The following is a 20562-nucleotide window of genomic DNA, read 5'->3' on the forward strand; positions in this document are numbered from 1 at the left end:
GGATTGCTTGAGACCAGGAGGTCAAGGCTGCAGTGAACCGTGTTCATGCCACTGCTCTCCAGCCTGGGTGACAGCCAGATAGTGTGTCAAAATAAATAAATAAATATATAAACCAATTCAAAGGTATTCTTTCCTGCGAAGCCATTCCTGATCTACTTAAGCAGATCTATGTTACCCTTTACTGCTAACTGTACCTCCAATATGTTACTATTATTTTATTTGCATAAGGTATTGCAATTATTGGTTGTTACATGAACATCTTTCCAGTTATTTTATTAACAACGTATAAATTCATTAAAATGTTATTGAATCTATAGTGTTTTTTTGTAATTATGTATTTTCTCACTCAGCAGATAACTAAAAACTATCATGTGGCAATCTATAAAATGTTTGACATTAAAAAGTAGTCCTGGGCAGGTACAGTGGCTCACGCTTGTAATCCTAGCACTTTGAGAGGCCGAGGTGGGCGGATCACTTGAGGTCAGGAGCTTGAGACCAGCCTAGCCAACATGGTGAAACCCTGTCTCTACTAAAAATACAAAAGTTAGCCGGGCGTGGTGGCAGGCCCCCGTAATCCTATCTACTCGGGAGGCTGAGGCAGGAGAATCGCTTGAACCTGGGAGGCAGCGGCTGCAGTGAGCCGAGATCACACCACTGCACTCCAGTCTGGGCAACAGAGCCAGAATCCGTCCCCACGCCAAAAAAAAAGTGGTCCTCCGCTGGGCGCCCTGGCTCATGCCTGTAATCCCGGCACTTTGCCAAGCGGAGGCGGGATTGCTTACACTCAGGAGTTTAAGACCAGTCTGGGCAACATGGTGAAACCCTGTCTCTACAAAACATACAAAACGCCCCCCGGGGCGTAGTTGTGCACTCCTGTAGTCCCAGCTACTCAGGAAGCTGAGGTGGGAGAATCGCTAGAACCTGAAAGGCAGAAGCTGCAGTGAGCCGTGTTTGTGCCACTGCACTCCAGCCTGGGTGACAGAACAAGACTCTGTCTCTAAGTAAATAAATATAAACAGTACATACATAGAAAATAAAACGCAAGAAAGTGGTCATAATTGCTATCTCTAGAGAATGAATAGAGCGGGAGACTTTTCCTTTATACTGTTGGGTATTTTTTTTTTTTCCCCCATGAGTAGGTATTAGTTTTCTTCTTTTTAAACTGAGACGAGGTCTCACTCTGTCACTCAGTCTGGCGTGCAGTGGCGCGATCTCTACTCATTGCAGCCTCTGCTTCCCAAGCGAGCTGAAGCTATCCTCCCACCTTAACCTTAACCTCCCGAGTAGGTGGGACTACAGGGACGCTCCACCATGACAGGCTAATTTTTGCTTTTTTTTTTTTTTTTTTTTGGAGATGGTTTTTCGCCGTGTTACCCAGGCTGGTCCCGAACTCCTGGGCTTAAGTGATCCTCCCATCTCGGCCTCTCAAAGTGCTGGGATTACAGGCATGAGCACTGCACCCAGCCAGAATTAAAAATTCGGGTTCTCAGTTGCATTAGTTCTATTTCAATGGCTACTTATAGTTAGTAGCTGCCATATTGAACACAGCAGACATAGGACCTTTCCATCATTGCAGACAGTTCTATTGAACAGCCCAAGTCTAGATCATTGCGTTCCCACATAAGGTGGCGCCCATTGGGATACCCTGCAACCCTGAGTGTGAATTAATTAATGGGAATTAACAACAAATACTTATCAATTGATCCTTGTAGTCCTTGGTTAACCACGGGGGCAGGGCGAGTTAGGGATTACTGAAACAATGAAGGTTAGTTACTGATAGGCCTCCTATGGAATATACAGTCTGATCTAGAGGCCTACAATATATCCATGGCAATGATGACACCTGTTGAATCTCTCTGTAAATCATAGGAACAATAGTGATGTTTGGACTGCTAAGTTTTCTGGTTACCATGGAAATGAGGGTGCTGGTTACAATTCTGTGTAATCACGCAGAGACTAAGGTATGATGCACCCCCTCCTCCCCCATCCCGTCTGTAACCATGACCAAAGAGTTGACTATTTCATTTGCGTTTCCCGAGCAGCCCCAGCAACAGGAGAAGCACCTAGAAATCATGTAGTGTCAGGATGCAAGCCCTAAAAAGGAAGTGTGAAAAAAGAAACATGGCGGGGCACTTTTTCAGTAGGAAAAGGCCAAATCTATTACACTGAATACAATGACATTGTTACTCTTGCTTCTTGCACAGGCGCAGTGCAGGACTGCTCCGAGCACGCCTACGCGCGCATTTTCTCCCCTTCCTCTCCCTCTTTCCACTTTCCTCTCCCATTTTCTCCTCTCCTTTCCCCCTCCCACCACTTAGTCTTTGAGTCTTTCAGTTAGTTCGTTTATGTCTCTCCTTCCGACCCCCAGCCCCAGCTCCTCTCCTTTTCCTTTTCCCCCTCCCCCTTTCCTTTTCCGTCTCACGCGCCAGGCCGCTTGCACATGCGCATTAGGTACAGAGCCTCGCTCTTTGTCCCCATCTGTCGTTCACACGAACGCAAGCCTTTGGCATTCGGCAGCCAATAGAATCTAAGAAATGGCGGAAAAATGATTCCGCTCGGGAGATAAACCTTGATTGGCAGTTCAGCTAACCAATCGAGAATGCCACTTTGTACCCCTGGGAGGCACCGAGCTCCGTCGTCTCGTTTCCGGCGGTCGCGCGCTCTTTTCTCGGGACGGGAGAGGCCGTGTAGCGTCGCCGTTACTCCGAGGAGAGACCAGTCGGTAGAGGGTGAGTTTTGGGACCGCTTGGTTCTTGTTTGGGAGGGTAGTGGGATTTCTTGGAACAATCAGCGAAAGAAGAGGCGAGGGTGAAGCTAGGTTTGGAGGGAGGATGGCGGTTCCGAGGCCCCTTGAGGCCTTGTCTCCGCCGCCACACTGCCTTCTCAGCCCACCCGCGGGGGCCCACCTCTCTTAACTCGCTTCGCATCGGGCTTTCCCCGTTTTCGTTCCCGTCGCGTTTCTTTGTGCAACTCATCTCCGAATCTTACCCGTGTCAGTGTAAGTTGCCGGCCTCTGAGCCGTTCTGGGCCCGAGGGTGTGGGGTCTATTATGAGAGATCGCTGAAGTCGTGGTTGGTTGGAGGAGGAGGCGCTTTGTCGGGCGCTCCTCCTCTCGGCCCCGCGAGGCCATTAATTCAGAATGGGCAAATGGGGCCCCTCGAGCGATATTTCTTTGTCAAAATTCTTAGCTGGAAAGTTCCTCTGCATATCCAGAGCCCACCGCTTTCGTAGTCTGATTTCTGTATGCCCTTTTTCTAGTCTTACCGCCTGGCTCCTTGACGCATTTATATAGCGTCACTTTTTAAAATGAAACTTAAATTTATGGATTTCGCATCGAGTATTTTATTTTCCAGATTGAGAAACTCTTACCATAACCTGACACGTTTCTTTGTGTTTTTAACAGAGAAGTCGAGGTTAGAGAGAACTGGGAGGCACTTTGCTGTCTTTAATCGAAGTTGAGGTAGGTGTAAGGGATAGGGTTGCCAGACAAAACACGGGGCACCCAGTTGAATTAGAATTTCACATACACAACCAATTATTTTTAAGTATACGTTGCATAGTTTCAACTAAATTTGAAATTCAAATTTAATTGTGGGTTGTGTATTTTATTTGCTGAATCTGGCAACTCTAGTGGGGGGGGGGTGGCCTGGCTATATTTATACTGTGTCTTTGTCCACCTTCTTTGTTATTAAATGAAAAGTCCTAAGAAACTCTTAGCAAAGGACCTTAGTTCATTTTGCAGCTTTCAGGCTGGCCATCCAGGCGGCCATCTCAGTCTCGTAAATTTATACCAGATTAAGATTTCAGATATGTGTGATGTAGTGTTTGGTCCTGTACCTAAACATTTGTTCAATTGTAACATGCCCAGTAGTTAGTCTTTCTAATCAGCAATACGTATTTTCTCTCAGAATTCTTCATCAGGATTATTAGTCTCAGGAACACATAAGTAGATAGAAATCTTCGCTGCTGATGTTTGCGCTGTGTTCACTTTTCAGAGGCCCAGTATTTAGGCGACGGTGAATTTATTACTCTGAAGAGGGCTCTGCACATATTTCCAAATTATATTGGTGGTCATGAGAAGTAGGTGATAGGAAGAAATACTTCTCGAGCTACTTGCTACTTGGTAGGCACTGTTCTAGGTGCTTTATACAGTATGACAGTCTTCACTAGTACATTCCATCTTGGGCCTCTCCGGGGCCAGGGGAAGAGAGAGGTAACACCTGGAACCCAAATAGGAAAAGATTTGATTCTGATGCCCACCTTACCCCATCCCCAGCTCTTTCCAGGGTGGACTTTAGATTTCGTGTGTTTTAACTTCCTGCTTTTATATCTTATTTTTTAAAAGACTATTTCCTTTTTTTTTTTTTTTTTTTTTAAGGTATCTCATTTGCCATGAAACTGCTACACCTGCTCGTGGCATTTAAAATCCTTACAACTTTTTGAGAAAACGATGTTGCACTTTGTGGCAAGGGTCACAGGGTAGATTCTATTTTTAAGAATTTATCCTATGGAAATAATTAAATGGAAATAAAACTGAAAGCCAGAAGACATTTACTGCAGCATTATAATAGGAAAAGCCAAAAACAACAACCTAAATGTCTTGTAGTAGGGTGTAGTTTAGTAAATTAAATTAGTACATCCTGGGGAACTTTAGTCATTAAAAATTACAATTATGTTGACGTTAGCAGAAATTAGGAAACTGAATATACAAGGGTGCATTATCAGTTACCAAAATGATAATGTATGTCTAAATAAGCAAGAATGGAAAATTGTGGGAGGAATATTTAATCATGGATATGTCCAAAGATTTAGCTATGAGCATTGATTATAATGGTGAAAAATAAGAAGCAACCCAGGTGTCCAACACAATAGGGACTTGGTTGACAACTGAATGCTGTGTCCATTAGCGTAAAAGATTTAATGACGTGAAAACTGTTTATGATACATCATAAAGTGGAAAAAACAGGTTACAGAATAGTTTTTATCATATCTCATTTCAAATACCTAAATTAATGATTAGAAGGATATACCAACATGTTAATAGTGACTATTTTTAGTGGCAGGTCTGTGGATTTTTATATTTGTATTTTTATTTATTTTGGTTTTTCTAAATTTTCTATATTAATACATTTTGTAATAAGTATCCGATAGTAATTTCTGTTTAAAAATTTTTAAATAGATTTTTAATTGTAATTTCTGATACCTTATAAAATTGATGAAAAACAAAATTGATTAAATGATATAAACGTGAAAATTTAAATCTTGGCTGAAATGTCAAATATTGTGAGGTTTATTACCATCTGCCTCCTTCCACTCCCTAACCACTTTACCTTCCTCCCCCGTTTTAATTTATTTTCCCATAGCACTTACCTCTTCTTAAGTACTATATAATTTACTTATATATGTTGTCTCTCACTAGAAGTAAGCTCTGTAGGCAAGAATCTGCTTTGTTCACTGATCCACTCTAACCATCTAGAATAGTGCCTAGCAAATGGTAGGCATTCACTGAATATTTTTTTAATGAAATCGTGAATTGAAAAATTATCAGTAACCTACAAGCAATGCAGTTTTCATTTTTGCCTACCTTCTGTTCCTTGTCTATATTCACACCTTTAAAATTAAAAAAAAAAAAAAAACCCTTTCCCCGTTAGAGTATCAGACATAGTCGTGTTTATGTGGTCTTCATAATTTTTAATGCTGTGAATATTCTATTATATAGCTGTACCATAATTTCATGAAAACCTTTCCCCTAGTTTTGGAAATTTAAGTCATTTTTATTATTTTGTTACTATAAAGGCCATTACAATGAACATTTTCACGAGTGTAGTTTTCAATTTTAAAATTATTAGGATAAATTTCCAGGAGTAGAATTTCCGAATTAAAGACTATGAATGAACATCTTGATAGCTCTTGTTAACTGTTCTCTTACTAAACTTTTGGATACAGAATTTGGTAATTGCATTGATGTTTTCAGTTTTGGTGGGATGTGACATAAAATGGATTAGGAATGTTTTTATACACATGAAAATATTCCCATATACTCATCGTCAAAATCAGTAGTTATCAAGCCTGTGTCACATTTCTTTCATTTGAGAAATATAATTTTTTGTGTTTATTATGTTTTGAGACAGAGTCTGTTGCCCAGGCTGGAGTGCAGTGGCACCATCTTGGCCTACTGCAGTCTCCGCCTCTCAGGTTCAAGTGATGCTCCTGCCTCAGCCTCCTGAGTAGCTGGGATTACAGGTGCCCACCACCATGCCCAGCTAATTTTTGTGTTTTTGGTAGAGACGGGGTTTCACCGTGTTGGTCAGGCTGGTCTTGAATTCCTGACCTCAAGCAGTCCACCCTCAGCCTCCCAAAGTGTTGGGATTACTGGTGTGAGCCACCACGCCTGGCCAATTTTATTTTTTGTTTTTTGTGTTTTGTTTTGTTTTATTTTGTTTTGTTTTTGAGATAGTCTCAATCTGTCGCCCAGGCTGGAGTGCAGTGGTGTGATCTCAGCTCACTGCAATCTTTCTCTCCCGGGTTCAAGTGATCCTCCCACTTCAGCCTCCCAAGTAGCTGGGATTACAGGTGCATACCACCATGCCTGGCTAATTTATTTATTTTATTTTTATTTTTGAGACGGAGTCTAGGTCTGTCGCCCAGGCTGGAGTGCAGTGGCACAATCTCGGCTCACTGCAACCTCCGCCTCCCGGGTTCAAGCGATTCTCCTGCCTCAGCCTCTCGAGTAGCTGGGATTACAGGCACCCGCCACCACTCCCAGCTAATTTTTGTATTTTTAGTAGAGACGGGATTTCACTGTGTTGGCCAGGCTGGTCTCAAAACTTCCTGACCTCATGATCTGCTCACCTTGGCCTCCCAAAGTGCTGGGATTACAAGCATGAGCCACTGCGCCTGGCCTGATTTTTGTATTTTTAGGAGAAATGAGGTTTCACTATGTTGGCAAGGCTGGTCTTGAACTCCTGACCTCAAAATGATCCACCCACTTCCACCTCCCAAAGTGCCACAATTACAGGCGTGAGCCGTCGTATCCTACCTAATTTTCTTTATTTTTATTTATTTGTTTATTTTTTGAAGTGGAGTCTTGCTCTGCCGTCCAAGCTGGAGTGCAGTGGTGCGATCTCAGCTCACTGCAACCTCCACCTCCTGGGTTCAAGCAATTATCTTGCCTCAGCCTCCTGAGTAGCTGGGACTACAGGCACCCGCCACCACGCCTGGCTAATTTTTGTATTTTTAGTAGAGATGAGGTTTCACCATGTTGGCCAGGCTGGTCTCGAGCTCTTGATCTTTGTGATCTGCCTGCCTCAGCCTCCCAAAGTGCTGGGATTACAGGTGTGAGCCACCGCAGCCAGCCAATTTTCTCTTATTTCAAAGGAAGCATATAGTATTAATATGATGCTCGTAAAAGTCCTTTTCTGCATCTTTCCTTCAGCTAAATTATTACTAGAGCGTCTTGTGTTTGAGGGAATGGATTTAGGTTTGATGTCCTTTTAATTCCTGGAGAACTGTCCTTGAATAAGGAAGACCGTCCTCAGTTTGTTAACCTGATCGATTTGAAAATTTGCATTTTAAAACTCCACTTTTGAATTCAGTCTGGATTATACCAATAATCTTTTTTTTTCCTTTATTTTTATTTATTTATTTTGAGACGGAGTTTCACTCCTGTCGCCCAGGCTGGAGTGCAACGGCCATGATCTCAGTCCACTGCAACCTCCGCCTTCCAGGTTCAAGCGATTCTCCTGCCTCATCCTGCCGAATAGCTGGGATTACAGGCATGCGCCACCACGCCTGGCTAATTTTTGTATTTTTAGTAGAGACAGTTTCACCATGTTGGCCAGGCTGGTCTCGAATTCCCAACCTCAGGTGATCCTCCTACCTTGGCCTCCCAAAGTGCTAGGATTACAGGCGTGAGCCACCGCGCCCGGCCTGTTTATTTTTGAGACCAAGTCTCACTCCGCTGCGCAGGCTGGAGTGCAATGGCAGCATCTCTGCTCACTGCAATCTCGGCCTCCTGGGTTCGAGCAATTCTCCTGCCTCAGCCTCACAAGTAGCTGAGACTACAGGTGCACACTGCCACACCTGGCTAATTTTTTGTATTTTTAGTAGAGACAGGGTTTCACCATGTTGGCCAGGCTGGTCTCAAACTCCTGACCTCAGGTGATCTGGTCTGCCTCAGTCCCCCAAAGTACTGGGATTACAGGCATGAACCGCCGCGCCCAGCCTATTTTTTTCATTTTTTTGAGATAGGGTCTCATTTTGTTGCCTAGGCTGGAGTGCAGTGTTATGATTTGCCTCACTGCAACCTCCTCTTCCTGGGCTCAAGTGATTGTCCAGCCTCAGCCTCCCAAATAGCTGGGACTACAGGCATGAGCCACTGCACCTGGCCTCCCCTCCACCCTACCTTTTTTTTTTTTTTTTTTTTTTAAATAGAGACTGAGTCTTGCTATGTTGCCCATGCTGGTCTCCCGGGTTCAAGCCATCTTCCCGCCTCAGCCTTCCAAAGTGCTGGGATTACAGGCCTGAGCCACCATGCTGGCCTTGTTTGTTTTTTTTTTTATTTCAACATTTGGGAGCACGGAACACTTGTTTTCTTTTTAATCTTATGTTGATTTTTAAATGATAGAATTTAACATTTTATTATTTTTATTTTTTAAATTTATTTATTTTTCTTGAGATAGGATCTCATTCTCCCTGCCCAGGCTGGAATACAGTGGCGTGATTACAGCTCACTGCAGCCTCAGCCTCTCAAGTAGCTGGGACTACATGAGTGTGCTATCATGCCTAATTTTTTTATACATATTTTTTGTAGAGATGAGGTCACTATGTTGCCCAGGCTGGTCTCTAACTACTGGGCCCAAGCAGTCCTCCCATCTAGACCTCCCAAATTGCTGGGATTACAGATGTGAGCCACTGTGCCCATCCTGTTTATCTTTTCTCCTTTTATTTATTTTGTTTGTTTTTGTTTTTGTTTTTGTTTTGAGACAGAGTTTCGCTCTTGTGCCCAGGCTGGAGTGCAGTGGCACAATCTCGGCTCACTGCAGCCTCCGCCTTCCAGGTTCAAGTGATTCTCCTGCCTCAGCCTCCTGAGTAACTGGGATTACAGGCATGTGTTACCGCGCCACTCAAATTTTTGTATTTTTAGTAGAGATGGGGTTTCACCATGTTGGTGAGGCTGTTCTTGCACTCCTGACCTCAGCTGATCCACTGGCCTCGGCCTCCCGAAGTGCTGGGATTACAGGCGTGGGCTGTCTCGCCTGGCCTATCTTTTTATGTTTGCTTTTATTGCTTTAGTAGTCATTTGTCTTTCCGTTGTGATTAATAAATATTTAGAGTGTGTACTGTATGCCATTAGTGAGCCAGCATTTTCACATGTTTATTCTCATAGCCTCTTTGAGAGCGGTATTTTTATCATCCCCTTTAGAACAACTGAAGAAACAGGTACAGAATAATTTACTAGTAAGTAGTACACAATTGAGAAACACAATTCAAACTTAAGGATGCCTAACCTCACAGCCCATACTTGTACCACTGTTACTTACACAGTATGTACTGTGGGCTAGGATTGGTGGGTGCCAGAGAAGATAAGACTTTACTAGTCTTTGTCCTTGTGATAACCAGAATCTATTTCAATCATTTTGTTTTTATAGTGTGCCTGAATGTGTGATGGGGCCAGTTTTTAAGAGTAGATTCTTTTGGAAAAGTAGTTTTCTATTAATGTATAGTATTGAACTGGGAAGTTCCTTAAGCCATTCTAGTACAAACTGTCCTCATCCAGTACTGATTTAGTTTTTATGTGCAGTGTAACTGCTAATGCCTGGTTGTTTTTAGATTTTTGTTTTTATTTATTTTTTTTCAGATAGGGTCTTGCTCGGTTGCCCAGGCTGGAGTGCAGTGGCACGGTCATGGCTTGTTACAGCCTCTAACTCCTGGGCTCAAGTGATCCTCCAGCTCCAGCCTCCTGAGTAGCTGGGACTACGATGCCACTATGCCTGGGTAGTGTTTTTTTGTTTTGTTTTGTTTTGTTTTTTGGAGACGGAGTCTCGCTCTGTCACCAGGCTGGAGTACAGTGGTGCGATCTCAGCTCACTGCAACCTCCGCCTCCCAGGTTCAAGCGATTTTCCTGTCTCACTCAGCCTCCCAAGTAGCTGGGATTACAGGCACCTGCTATCATGCCTGGCTAGTTGTTGTATTTTTAGTATAGATGTGGTTTCACCATGTTGGCCAGGCTTGTCTCAAACCCCTGACCTGGTGATCCACCCACCTCGGCCTCCCAAAGTGCTAGGATTACAGGCTTGAGCCATGCACCCAGCCTGCCTGGGTCATTTTTAAATGTTTTTGTAGAGATGGGGTCTCGTGGTATTGTCTAGGCTGGTCTTGAATTCCTGGGCTCAAGTGATCCTCCCACCTCAGCCTCCCAAGTACCTGGAACCACAGGCGTGTGCCACCACACCCAGCTAATTTTTGTATTTTTTTTGGTAGAGATGAGCCATGTTGCCCAGGCTGATCTCAAACTCCTGGACTCAAGCAGTCCTCCCACCCCCGCCTCCCAAAGTGTTGTGATTATAGGCATGAGCCACTGCACCTGGCCTTTTTCTTTATTTTTTCTTTATTTTTTCCTTTTTTGTTTGATTTTTGCTATATTTTGTAACCTCCAGAACGCAAGATTTTTTTTTTAACATTGTTTCCATATACAACACTCATACATTTTCGAATTGTTCTTCTTTGTCATGGTTGTTCACAAGTAACCAATTGTTTGCCTCTGGCAAAAGCCAGAGCACCAAAGGTGATGAATTACATATAATTCATCAGGAAGGTGGCTGATTGTGTTATTAGTACTGAATTTATTTATTAGTCTACTTTTTCTTTGTAGGGTGCAAAAATGCAGAGTAATAAAACTTTTAACTTGGAGAAGCAAAACCATACTCCAAGAAAGCATCATCAACACCACCACCAGCAGCAGCACCACCAGCAGCAACAGCAGCAGCCGCCACCACCACCAATACCTGCAAATGGGCAACAGGCCAGCAGCCAAAGTGTGTATATGCTAGGTGATGGAGTAGAAATAGATTCCCTCTGGGAATGGTTTCTTGGTTTTTAGATTAGTTTCTCGGGCTTATAAGGGAATTAGATAGGCCTTTATGGCACACCTTTGTTCTTCTTTACCTCTTAATACTTCTTATGATGGAAAAGGCTGATTTTCCGAAACCAAGGAGCAAACATGTATGAAAGCAGTTGAGTACAAGTTGCTTTGCTGTGATGGCACATTCTATTGCTAAACAGATGTCTGCATGTGTTACCTCAGCATGGTTCTTAGGGGTAGTCATCAGATGACTGGTAGTTAAAAAGAATATAGAAACGTCTTTAAGGCTTAAATGGAGGAGTCTGGTACTGAGTACTGTACTTATAGCCTTGAGCCTGTACCAGCTCATTGTGAAAAGTCTTTAAGTATATGTTCCCGTGTGAGTACCAATTGTGTGCCTCTAAGACTAGAACCAATCCCAACTTTATTTCCAGAGATTACTATAAAGAATTGCTCTTTCATAACTCATCATTCCGTTGCCCCCAGCCTGAAAGAATGGGAACTGTTAAGGTTATGAAAATTGGTGAGAGATTAGGAAAATGGAACCGTTACTTTGTTTTGGTTTTGGTTTTGTTTTTATTTTTATTTTATTTTTGTTTGTTTATTCTCATCTGAAGGTATGTTTTGAATGTTAAAATCTGATCCCTTGTAACATAGGGCTCCTTCCTTGAATTGCTTAATTTTTCTCTTTGGCCAGTGGCGCCTATATTTTTCTCTCTCTTGCTTAGTCCAGCTTGACTTCTGGCCTGTCATAGAGCTGTTCAGATGTCCTTGCAGATTTCTGCATACTGCTTTCACATTCTAAGGCACAATATACTCATAAGTGATTAGGTTGCCTTGGGAAATGGTGTTTGCATTCTCTACAACAATTAATGTTTCCTAATCTATCAATGGTTATAGGTCCTTGAGGATACAACTGTAATTCTATTTCCCCAGTCTTTTAAGTGACTGTGTGTCTTCTCTCAGATGAAGGCTTGACTATTGACCTGAAGAATTTTAGAAAACCAGGAGAGAAGACCTTCACCCAACGAAGCCGTCTTTTTGTGGGAAATCTTCCTCCCGACATCACCGAGGAAGAAATGAGGAAACTATTTGAGAAATATGGAAAGGCAGGCGAAGTCTTCATTCATAAGGATAAAGGATTTGGCTTTATCCGCTTGGTGAGCAACTGTTGGCTTTTGAGGCATGTAAAGGTGGGGAAGCTGGAGAATAATAGATATGCAAAAATAGGCAGTGGAAATGATTCGCAGATGATTTGTTCATTAAAAGCTTGTTGATGAAACAACCACCAAAATGGCACATTTTAATTTTCCCTCATTGGTTTTGTTTCAAGGATAACAGGTTTTTTTGCCTAGGATACTGGAGTTAAAGTATGCCCTTTTGAGACGGAGTATCACTCTTGTCACCCAGGCTGGTGTGCAGTAGTGGGATCTCAGCTCACTGCAACCTCCACCTCCTGGGTTCAAACGATTCTCCTGCCTTAGCCTCCTGAGTAGCTGGGATTACAGGCATCTGCCACCTCGCCTGGCTAATTTTTGTATTTTTGGTAGAGACGGAGTTTCACCATTTTGGCCAGGCTGGTCTTGAGCTCCTGACCTCAGGTGATCCACCCACCTTGGCCTCCTAAAGTGCTGGGATTACAGACGTGAGCCAACACACCTGGCTGGAACTTTTTTGTTTTAATTGGGAAATTTCAAACATACAGAAGTAGACAGAATAATGATGAACCTGCACATATGCATTGTATAGCTTCAGTCATTATCAAGTTGTGGTTAATTTTGTTTTATCTATACCCTTCCCCTGTTTGGTCCCCCCATGATCAAGAGATGGGTGTCTCACCCTGTTGCCTTGGCTGGACTTGAATTCCTGAGCTTAAGCAATTCTCTGTCCTCAGCCTCCTGAGTAGCTGGGACAATAGATATGCACCACGGTGTCTGGTTTATTTGTATCTTTAAAATTTTTTTTAAAATTGAATTCGCCAGACATGGTGTGTGTCTGTAGTCCTAACTACTCAACTAGGCTAAGATGAGAGGGTTGATTGAACCTAGGAGTTCGAGGTTACAGTGAGCTATGCTCATAGCACTGCACTTCAGCCTGGGTGATAGAGTGAGACCCAGTCTCTTAAAAAAAAATTAGTGATGGTAAAACAAACATAACATAAAATTTACCATCTTTACCATTTGTAAGTGTAGACATTATTTTAAAATCTGTTTCGATTTAGGGAAAGTATATGAGAGGAAAACATTTCTAGACATTATCTACCTCCGTAAATGGAAGAGAATAATGTGACAGCAGGATCACTGAATGGGGTGGTCAGAACTGGTTTTCATTCCCATCTGCCACTAACTGTACTATATAGGCAAGTTATTTTTCTCTGTGTATCAGATTTCTCTTTAGTAATATGAAAGGGATCCTATCAAGGTTCCTCGTTCCAAAGAGGTTTCTTGGAGGATATACGTGATTCTGGTACATACCTAGCAATAATTAGAATGAGCACGGTGGCTCATGCCTGTAATCCCAGCACTTTGGAAGGCCAAGGTGGGCGGATCACTTGAGGTCAGGAGTTTGAGACCAGCCTGGCCAACATGGTGAAACCCCGTCTCTACTAAAACTACAAAAATTAGCTGGACATGGTGGTAACCGCCTGTAATTCCACCTGCTCAGGAGGCTGAGGCAGAATCGCCTGAACCTGGGAGGCAGAGGTTGCAGTGAGCTGAGATCGCTCCACTGCACTCTAGTCTGGGCGAAATAGCAAGACTCCATCTCGAAAAAAAAACCTAAAATATTCTGGGTGATTTTAGGGTAGTCTTTGTGTTTTTGTTTTTTTGAGACGGAGTTTCGCTCTGTTGCCCAGGCTGGAGTGCGGTGGTGCGATCTTGGCTCACTGTAACCTCCACCTCCCGGGGTCAGGCGATTTTCCTGCCTCAGCCTCTGGAGTAGCTGGAACTACCGGTGCTTTCTACTGCACCCAGCTAATTATTTGTATTTTAGTAGAGACAAGGTTTCACTGTATTAGCCAGGTATTCACCTGCCTCGGCCTCCCAAAATGCTGGGATTACAGGCGTGAGCCACCGTACCCGGCCAATGGTCTTTGTTTTCTGGATGATCTGTTGTCACTTGGGAGAATAATACCTATGAAATTGATGACCACCTAAGTGTTATTAACTTCTAGGATTACATGTGATTTATTGCAAGGCCATCAGAAGCAAACTAGGGTGGCCAAAGAACTAAAGCACACAGTTAAGTTCTTTCACTTCTGTTTCTTTGTATGGTGGTTAGTTTTTCAGGGGAGATACTTTGTTATTGAACTATACTGTTTTAGACTGTTGATGGCTGCTAAGGTATTCTTTGTCAAACTGAGTTATTCTAATTTTCCTCTGCTTCCTAGGAAACACGAACCCTAGCGGAGATTGCCAAAGTGGAGCTGGACAATATGCCACTCCGTGGAAAGCAGCTGCGTGTGCGCTTTGCCTGCCATAGTGCATCCCTTACAGTTCGAAACCTTCCTCAGTATGTGTCAAACGAACTGCTGGAAGAAGCCTTTTCTGTGTTTGGCCAGGTAGAGAGGGCTGTAGTCATTGTGGATGATCGAGGAAGGCCCTCAGGAAAAGGCATTGTTGAGTTCTCAGGGAAGCCAGCTGCTCGGAAAGCTCTGGACAGATGCAGTGAAGGCTCCTTCCTGCTAACCACGTAAGTGAGGGTCATTTTCAGACATAGACCTTAGATTGCTAATTCCTTCCATGGTCTGGAAAGTTAGCCTCTAGTAACCACGTTTCTATGTTTAAAGACTTTTGGTCAGCCGGGCATGGTGGCTGACACCTGTAATCCCAGCACTTTGGGAGGCCAAGGCAGGCGGATCACCCGAGGTCAGGAGTTCAAGACCCACCTGGCCAACATGATGAAACCCCGTCTCTACTAAAAATACAAAAAATTAGCCAGGCATGGTGGCATGTGCCTGTAGTCCCAGCTACTTGGGAGGCTGAGGCAGGAGAATCGCTTGAACCCAGGAGGCAGAGGTTGCAGCCATCTGAGATCACGCCACTGCACTCCAACCCGGGCAACAGAGTGAAACTGCTTCAAAGAAATAAATAAATAAAAGGCCAGGCATGGTAGATCACAAGGTGAGGAGATCAAGACCATCCTGGCCAACATGGTGAAAGCCTGTCTCTACTAAAAATACAAAAATTAGTTGGGTGTGGTGGCACACACGGGTAGTCCCAGCTACTCGGGAGGCTGAGGCAGGAGAATCACTTGAACCTGGAAGGCGGAGGTTGCAGTGAGCCGAGATTGCGCTACTGCACCCCAGCCTGACGACAGAACAAGACTCTCTCAAAAAAAAAAAAAAAGACTTTTGGCCAATGTGAGTGGATCACGAGGTCAGGAGATTGAGACCATCCTGGCTAACACGGTGAAACCCCATCTCTACTGAAAAATACAACAAATTAGCCGGGCATGGTGGTGGGCACCTGTAGTCCCAGCTACTCGGGAGGCTGAGGCAGGAGAATGGCACGAACCTGGGAGGTGGAGCTTGCAGATTGCGCCACTGCACTCCAGCCTGGGCGACAGAACAAGACTCTATCAAAAAAAAAAAAGAAAGACTTTTGATATTAGGCTGGGTGCGGTGGCTCACGCCTGTAATCCCAACACTTTAGGAGGCTGAGGCGAGTAAATCACGAGGTCCTGAGTTTGAGACCCGCCTGGACAAAGTGGTGAAACCCCGTCTGTACTAAAAATACAAAAATGTGGGTGCCTGTGATCCCAGCTACTCAGGAGGCTGAGGCAGGAAAATCGCTTGAACCCGGGAGGCAGAGGTTGCAGTGAGCCGAGATAGCACCACTGCACTCTAGCCTGGGCGACAGAGCAAGACTCTGTTTCAAAAATAAAAAAAAGACTTGGTACTAAGTGAGCTTTCTCATATGATTTTTGCTATAATCTTATATTAATAGAAGTGGAATGACGATTATGAAAATTAACTTTTTAGTCACTCCGTACGTTTTAATTTAATTAGTGTTAAGTCTCTCCTTACTTTGAAGTTTTAGAGCTCTGAAAAGTTGATTTGTGCATGCAGTATCTCTTAGTGTTTACCACGAGTCATTTCTCAGATTGTCTGTAGATGTTCAGGCTGTACTTAAGTACTACATCTACCTACTTGGAATATCTTTGAGACTGTATTCAGAGATCTGAGGCCTGATTTCTCCTATCAACCCCAGATTTTCTTTTTCTTTTTCTTTTTCTTTTTTTCTTTTTTTTTTTTTTTTTTTGAGACAGAGTCTCACTTTGTATTCCGGGCTGGAGTGCAGTGGTACAATCTTGGCTTATTTCAACCTCTGCCTCCTGGGTCCAAGCGATTCTCTTGCCTCAGCCTCCCGAGTAGCTGGGATTACAGACGTCTGCCACTATACCCAGCTAATTTTTGGTATTTTTAGTAGAGTCAGGGTTTCACCATGTTGGCCAGGCTTGTCTTGAACTCCTGACCTTGTGATTCACCTGCCTCGTCCTCCCAAAGTGCTGGGATTACAGGCATGCGCCACCGCCCCTGGCCCAACCCCCAATTTTTTATAATGTCATTAGGTATAAAAACTCCTTCAGAAGTGTTTGTCCAATCCTGAGCCCTAGCTAATTCATTGTGCCAGTGATATGTGTAGAGAAGAAACCTGGTGTGGAGTATGATTTAACACTGAACTTCGTTCTTTCTCTTAGATTTCCTCGTCCTGTGACTGTGGAGCCCATGGACCAGTTAGATGATGAAGAGGGACTTCCAGAGAAGCTGGTTATTAAAAACCAGCAGTTTCACAAGTATGCTGTCTTGATAGATTTCCCTATTAGGTGTTTCCTTCTTAAGGAAGCTTATAAAGGGATATGTAAAAGAGGCAGGTCTTTGCTGCACATGTTCACTGGCAGCCATTATCTTGGTCCTCACAAGGAATGCAATACTTAGCTGGGGTAATCCTGGACAAAGTTAGTAACCTAGGAACCTTGCCTATAGGGAACGAGAGCAGCCACCCAGATTTGCACAGCCTGGCTCCTTTGAGTATGAGTATGCCATGCGCTGGAAGGCACTCATTGAGATGGAGAAGCAGCAGCAGGACCAAGTGGACCGCAACATCAAGGAGGCTCGTGAGAAGCTGGAGATGGAGATGGAGGCTGCACGCCATGAGCACCAGGTCATGCTAATGAGACAGGGTGAGTCTAGGCCTGTAAGTTTTAAAGCTGAAAGAACAAAATGACATTTTTAAATGGGTTTCTTTGTATCAATTAGCAGAAAGGCCTAAATCTCTGCTTTTATACTTTGAAATATTTTGCGTTGATTTTGGTAGATAAGTAGATTTGGAGATGTGGCAGAGATACTGGATTCTGTGAAGAAGGAAATGATAGGTTTGACTTCATTTTGGAATCTGGACACCACAGGTGGCTCCAAAGGAATTATATCCTCTTTGCTTTCTGGATCTTTATTTGAAGAAAGTCATTAGATCTATATGAAGACAATGAGGAATATTCTTAAGTCTGTTGTTTCTTTAGATTTGATGAGGCGCCAAGAAGAACTTCGGAGGATGGAAGAGCTGCACAACCAAGAGGTGCAAAAACGAAAGCAACTGGAGCTCAGGTAACTTTTCTCGAACCCTTTCCTCTGACAACTCTAAAAGGTAATGTCTCATTCCTCTTTCCTACTGCCATGCTACCTCATGCATTTATAAATGTGTTGGCAAATATTTCCTGGCTGCTTCTCAGGTTCTTTGGATTGGAGATGTTTTTAGCTGCCCATGGTTCTAGAAGTTACCTGCTAAAAAGAAAGCTGAATACTGGTCTCATGAGGTTTCTTTGGGGGTTGCCTCAGGGCTGGGCACACTTAACAGTGAGTTTCCTGGTGAACTGTGATAGTTTTCAGTAGGCTGGTCTCCTCGGTCGAGTCCCCTGTTAACCTACTCAAGTTCTGAAATGCCTCTATCTTAAATATATTGGTGACTCTCTCTAGGCAGGAGGAAGAGCGCAGGCGCCGTGAAGAAGAGATGCGGCGGCAGCAAGAAGAAATGATGCGGCGACAGCAGGAAGGATTCAAGGGAACCTTCCCTGATGCGGTATATCTCCCATGTGCCCATGATGTGCCAGGCCAGTCGTGATAAGACAGACTCACCATGAATTGTCTGCTAGGTTATCGGTTATGACCACTTTTCCCGTGTTGTGAAGTAACCCTTTAGAAAAAAGAATTCATAAGGAGAGGTAAGGTTTAAAGAGGAGTTCTTGCCTCACAAGCAATATAGGATGAAAAACTGGATCTGCTGTATTCTGTTTAGACTCACTATAGGAAGAGATATGCAACCTTGGCTAGTCCTCTGCTGTCCTTGCAATTGTACAAGTTGGACCTTTAGAAGAAATCTCTTCCCCCTTTCACCTCTCTGGAGGCTCTGGCTTGTGTCCTAGTAGCTCTGTGACCTTGAATTTGTTGCACAACTAGCAAGGGTTGTGCTCCTCAGCTTGGTCTCAGTGCTCTTTGGATGTGTTACCACTCTATCTACTTCCCTTAGTGTGTGGTCCTTGATGGATTGTGGTAGAATGCACTGCTGTCTTGGACTTTCTTGAGTATTTTTTGTTTTTCAGAGAGAGCAGGAGATTCGGATGGGTCAGATGGCTATGGGAGGTAAGGACTTAAGAGATTAATGGCTCTGATTTCCTTTTTTGTTTGGTCTCTGGTGAACTATGTAGCTTTTGCTACCTACTTTAAGGGGGTGACGTGCATGTCTTAGCTCAGAGGTCTTGTAGAATTGTTTCCTTTGGCATAGAAAGAGACTAACAATCTTTATCCCTTGTACTGATCACACTACTCTGCCTTAGGTGCTATGGGCATAAACAACAGAGGTGCCATGCCCCCTGCTCCTGTGCCAGCTGGTACCCCAGCTCCTCCAGGACCTGCCACTATGATGCCGGATGGAACTTTGGGATTGGTAATAAACTGCAAGGCCTTAACAGTAATTCTAAATGGTGGTAGGAGGAGAACAGGCATTGCTTTCATAGCCCCTGGGGGCCTACCTCAATTTGCTACAGACAGCAATCTTTTTTTTTTTTTTTTTTTGGAGACAGAGTTTCCCTCTTGTTGCCCAGGCTGGAGTGCAATGGCATGATCTTGGCTCACTGCAACTTTGCCTCCTGGATTCAAGCGATTCTCCTGCCTCAGCCTCCTGAGTATTTGGGATTTCAGGCATGCGCCACTGTGCCCAGATCATTTTGTATTTTTAGTGGAGACCGAGTTTTACCACGTTGGTCAGGCTATTCTCGAACTCCTGACCTCAAATGATCCGCCCACCTCGGCATCCCAAAGTGCGGAGACTACCGGCGTGAGCCACCAAGCCCGGCCTAGATAGCAGTCTTTAAGACTGCTGGTATCCATTAAATGTAACCTCAAGGTCTTTATTTTTGAATCTTGAGCAAACTCGGTCTCTATACTTAATCTAGGAGTTAAGTAAATGCCACCGTCTGACTGGCCACTCTGATTGACTATGTTTGTTGGAGGGAAATCAATGAAGGCTAGGCATTATCAAATAAAATAGTTGTGAATCCAAATACTTCATGGCTCATGCAATCCTGAGGTGGTTTTGGTTATGGTGTTAAGATGCCAAAACTAGACAGTTTGGTTTATTGTTTTTTCTTTCTTTTCTTTTTGAGACGGAGTTTTGCTCTTTGTCGCCTAGGCTGGAGTGCAGTGGTGCAATCTTGGCTCACTGCAACCTCCGCCTCCCGGGTTCAAGCGATTCTCCTGCCTCAGCCTCCTGAGTAGCTGGGATTACAGGCATACGCCACCACTTTTGGGGTTATCCACTAGAGTTCTAAACAGACTTAATCACCCACTCCTACCTACCATCAGGAGCCTTGAATAGTTGAATGGAAATAGCCTCCAGTGGAGGGACTACAGATGGGTGGGAAGCTTCCAGCAATGGCTCTGTTACAATGCTGCTCTCTTTTTCTCTTTAAGACCCCACCAACAACTGAACGCTTTGGTCAGGCTGCTACAATGGAAGGAATTGGGGCAATTGGTTGGAACTCCTCTAAAATGCTTAGGTGCAGCTCCTGGAGCTGAATTTGCTCAAGCGTGGTGCAAGTTGCAGTGTCAAACATAGTACTAAAGAAAGGACCCTTTTTGGACTAGCCAGAATTCTACCCTGGAAAAGTGAGTTAGATACCCCTGCCTACACTACAGGGGTATGCTGGAGGCAGAGGGCAAGGGAGGGTGGTATTAAACAAAGTCAATTCTGTGTGATATATTGTTTAATCAATTCTGTGTGGTGCATTCCTGAAGTCTCAAATATGTGATTGTTGAGGGCCTGGGAAACCATGGCAAGTGGATCCAGTTAGAGAGCCCATTAATCTTGGGTGCCATTCCGTTTTTTGTCCATCTTGTTTCGACACTTTGCCCCAAAATGAGTCTCACTCTCTATCACCAGGCTGGACTGTACTGGCGCGATCTCGACTCACGCCGACGCACTCAG

At 43.9% G+C, this 20562-nt stretch overlaps 1 protein-coding gene across 2 annotated transcripts; it reads left to right on the forward strand.

Moving 5' to 3' along the window:
- The first annotated feature begins 2143 nt into the window (after positions 1-2143).
- On the forward strand, positions 2144-20163 carry NONO (non-POU domain containing octamer binding). 2 transcript variants are annotated; one of them, XM_003917857.5, is made up of 12 exons: positions 2144-2729; positions 3404-3460; positions 10874-11036; positions 12050-12243; positions 14472-14773; positions 16784-16879; positions 17070-17266; positions 17603-17687; positions 18057-18159; positions 18680-18719; positions 18914-19023; positions 20049-20163. In XM_003917857.5, the coding sequence occupies exons 3-12, from the start codon at positions 10883-10885 to the stop codon at positions 20151-20153; spliced, it is 1386 nt and encodes a 461-aa protein (XP_003917906.2). In that variant the 5' UTR covers positions 2144-2729; positions 3404-3460; positions 10874-10882; the 3' UTR covers positions 20154-20163. The 2 variants fall into 2 exon arrangements, with proteins under 2 accessions (XP_003917906.2, XP_003917907.2); XM_003917858.3 differs by lacking the exon at positions 3404-3460 and having other exon boundaries at positions 2597-2729.
- Positions 20164-20562: the final 399 nt, after the last annotated feature.

The sequence above is a fragment of the Papio anubis genome, chromosome X, assembly GCF_008728515.1.
Source record: "Papio anubis isolate 15944 chromosome X, Panubis1.0, whole genome shotgun sequence".
Classification (NCBI taxonomy): Eukaryota; Metazoa; Chordata; class Mammalia; order Primates; family Cercopithecidae; genus Papio; species Papio anubis.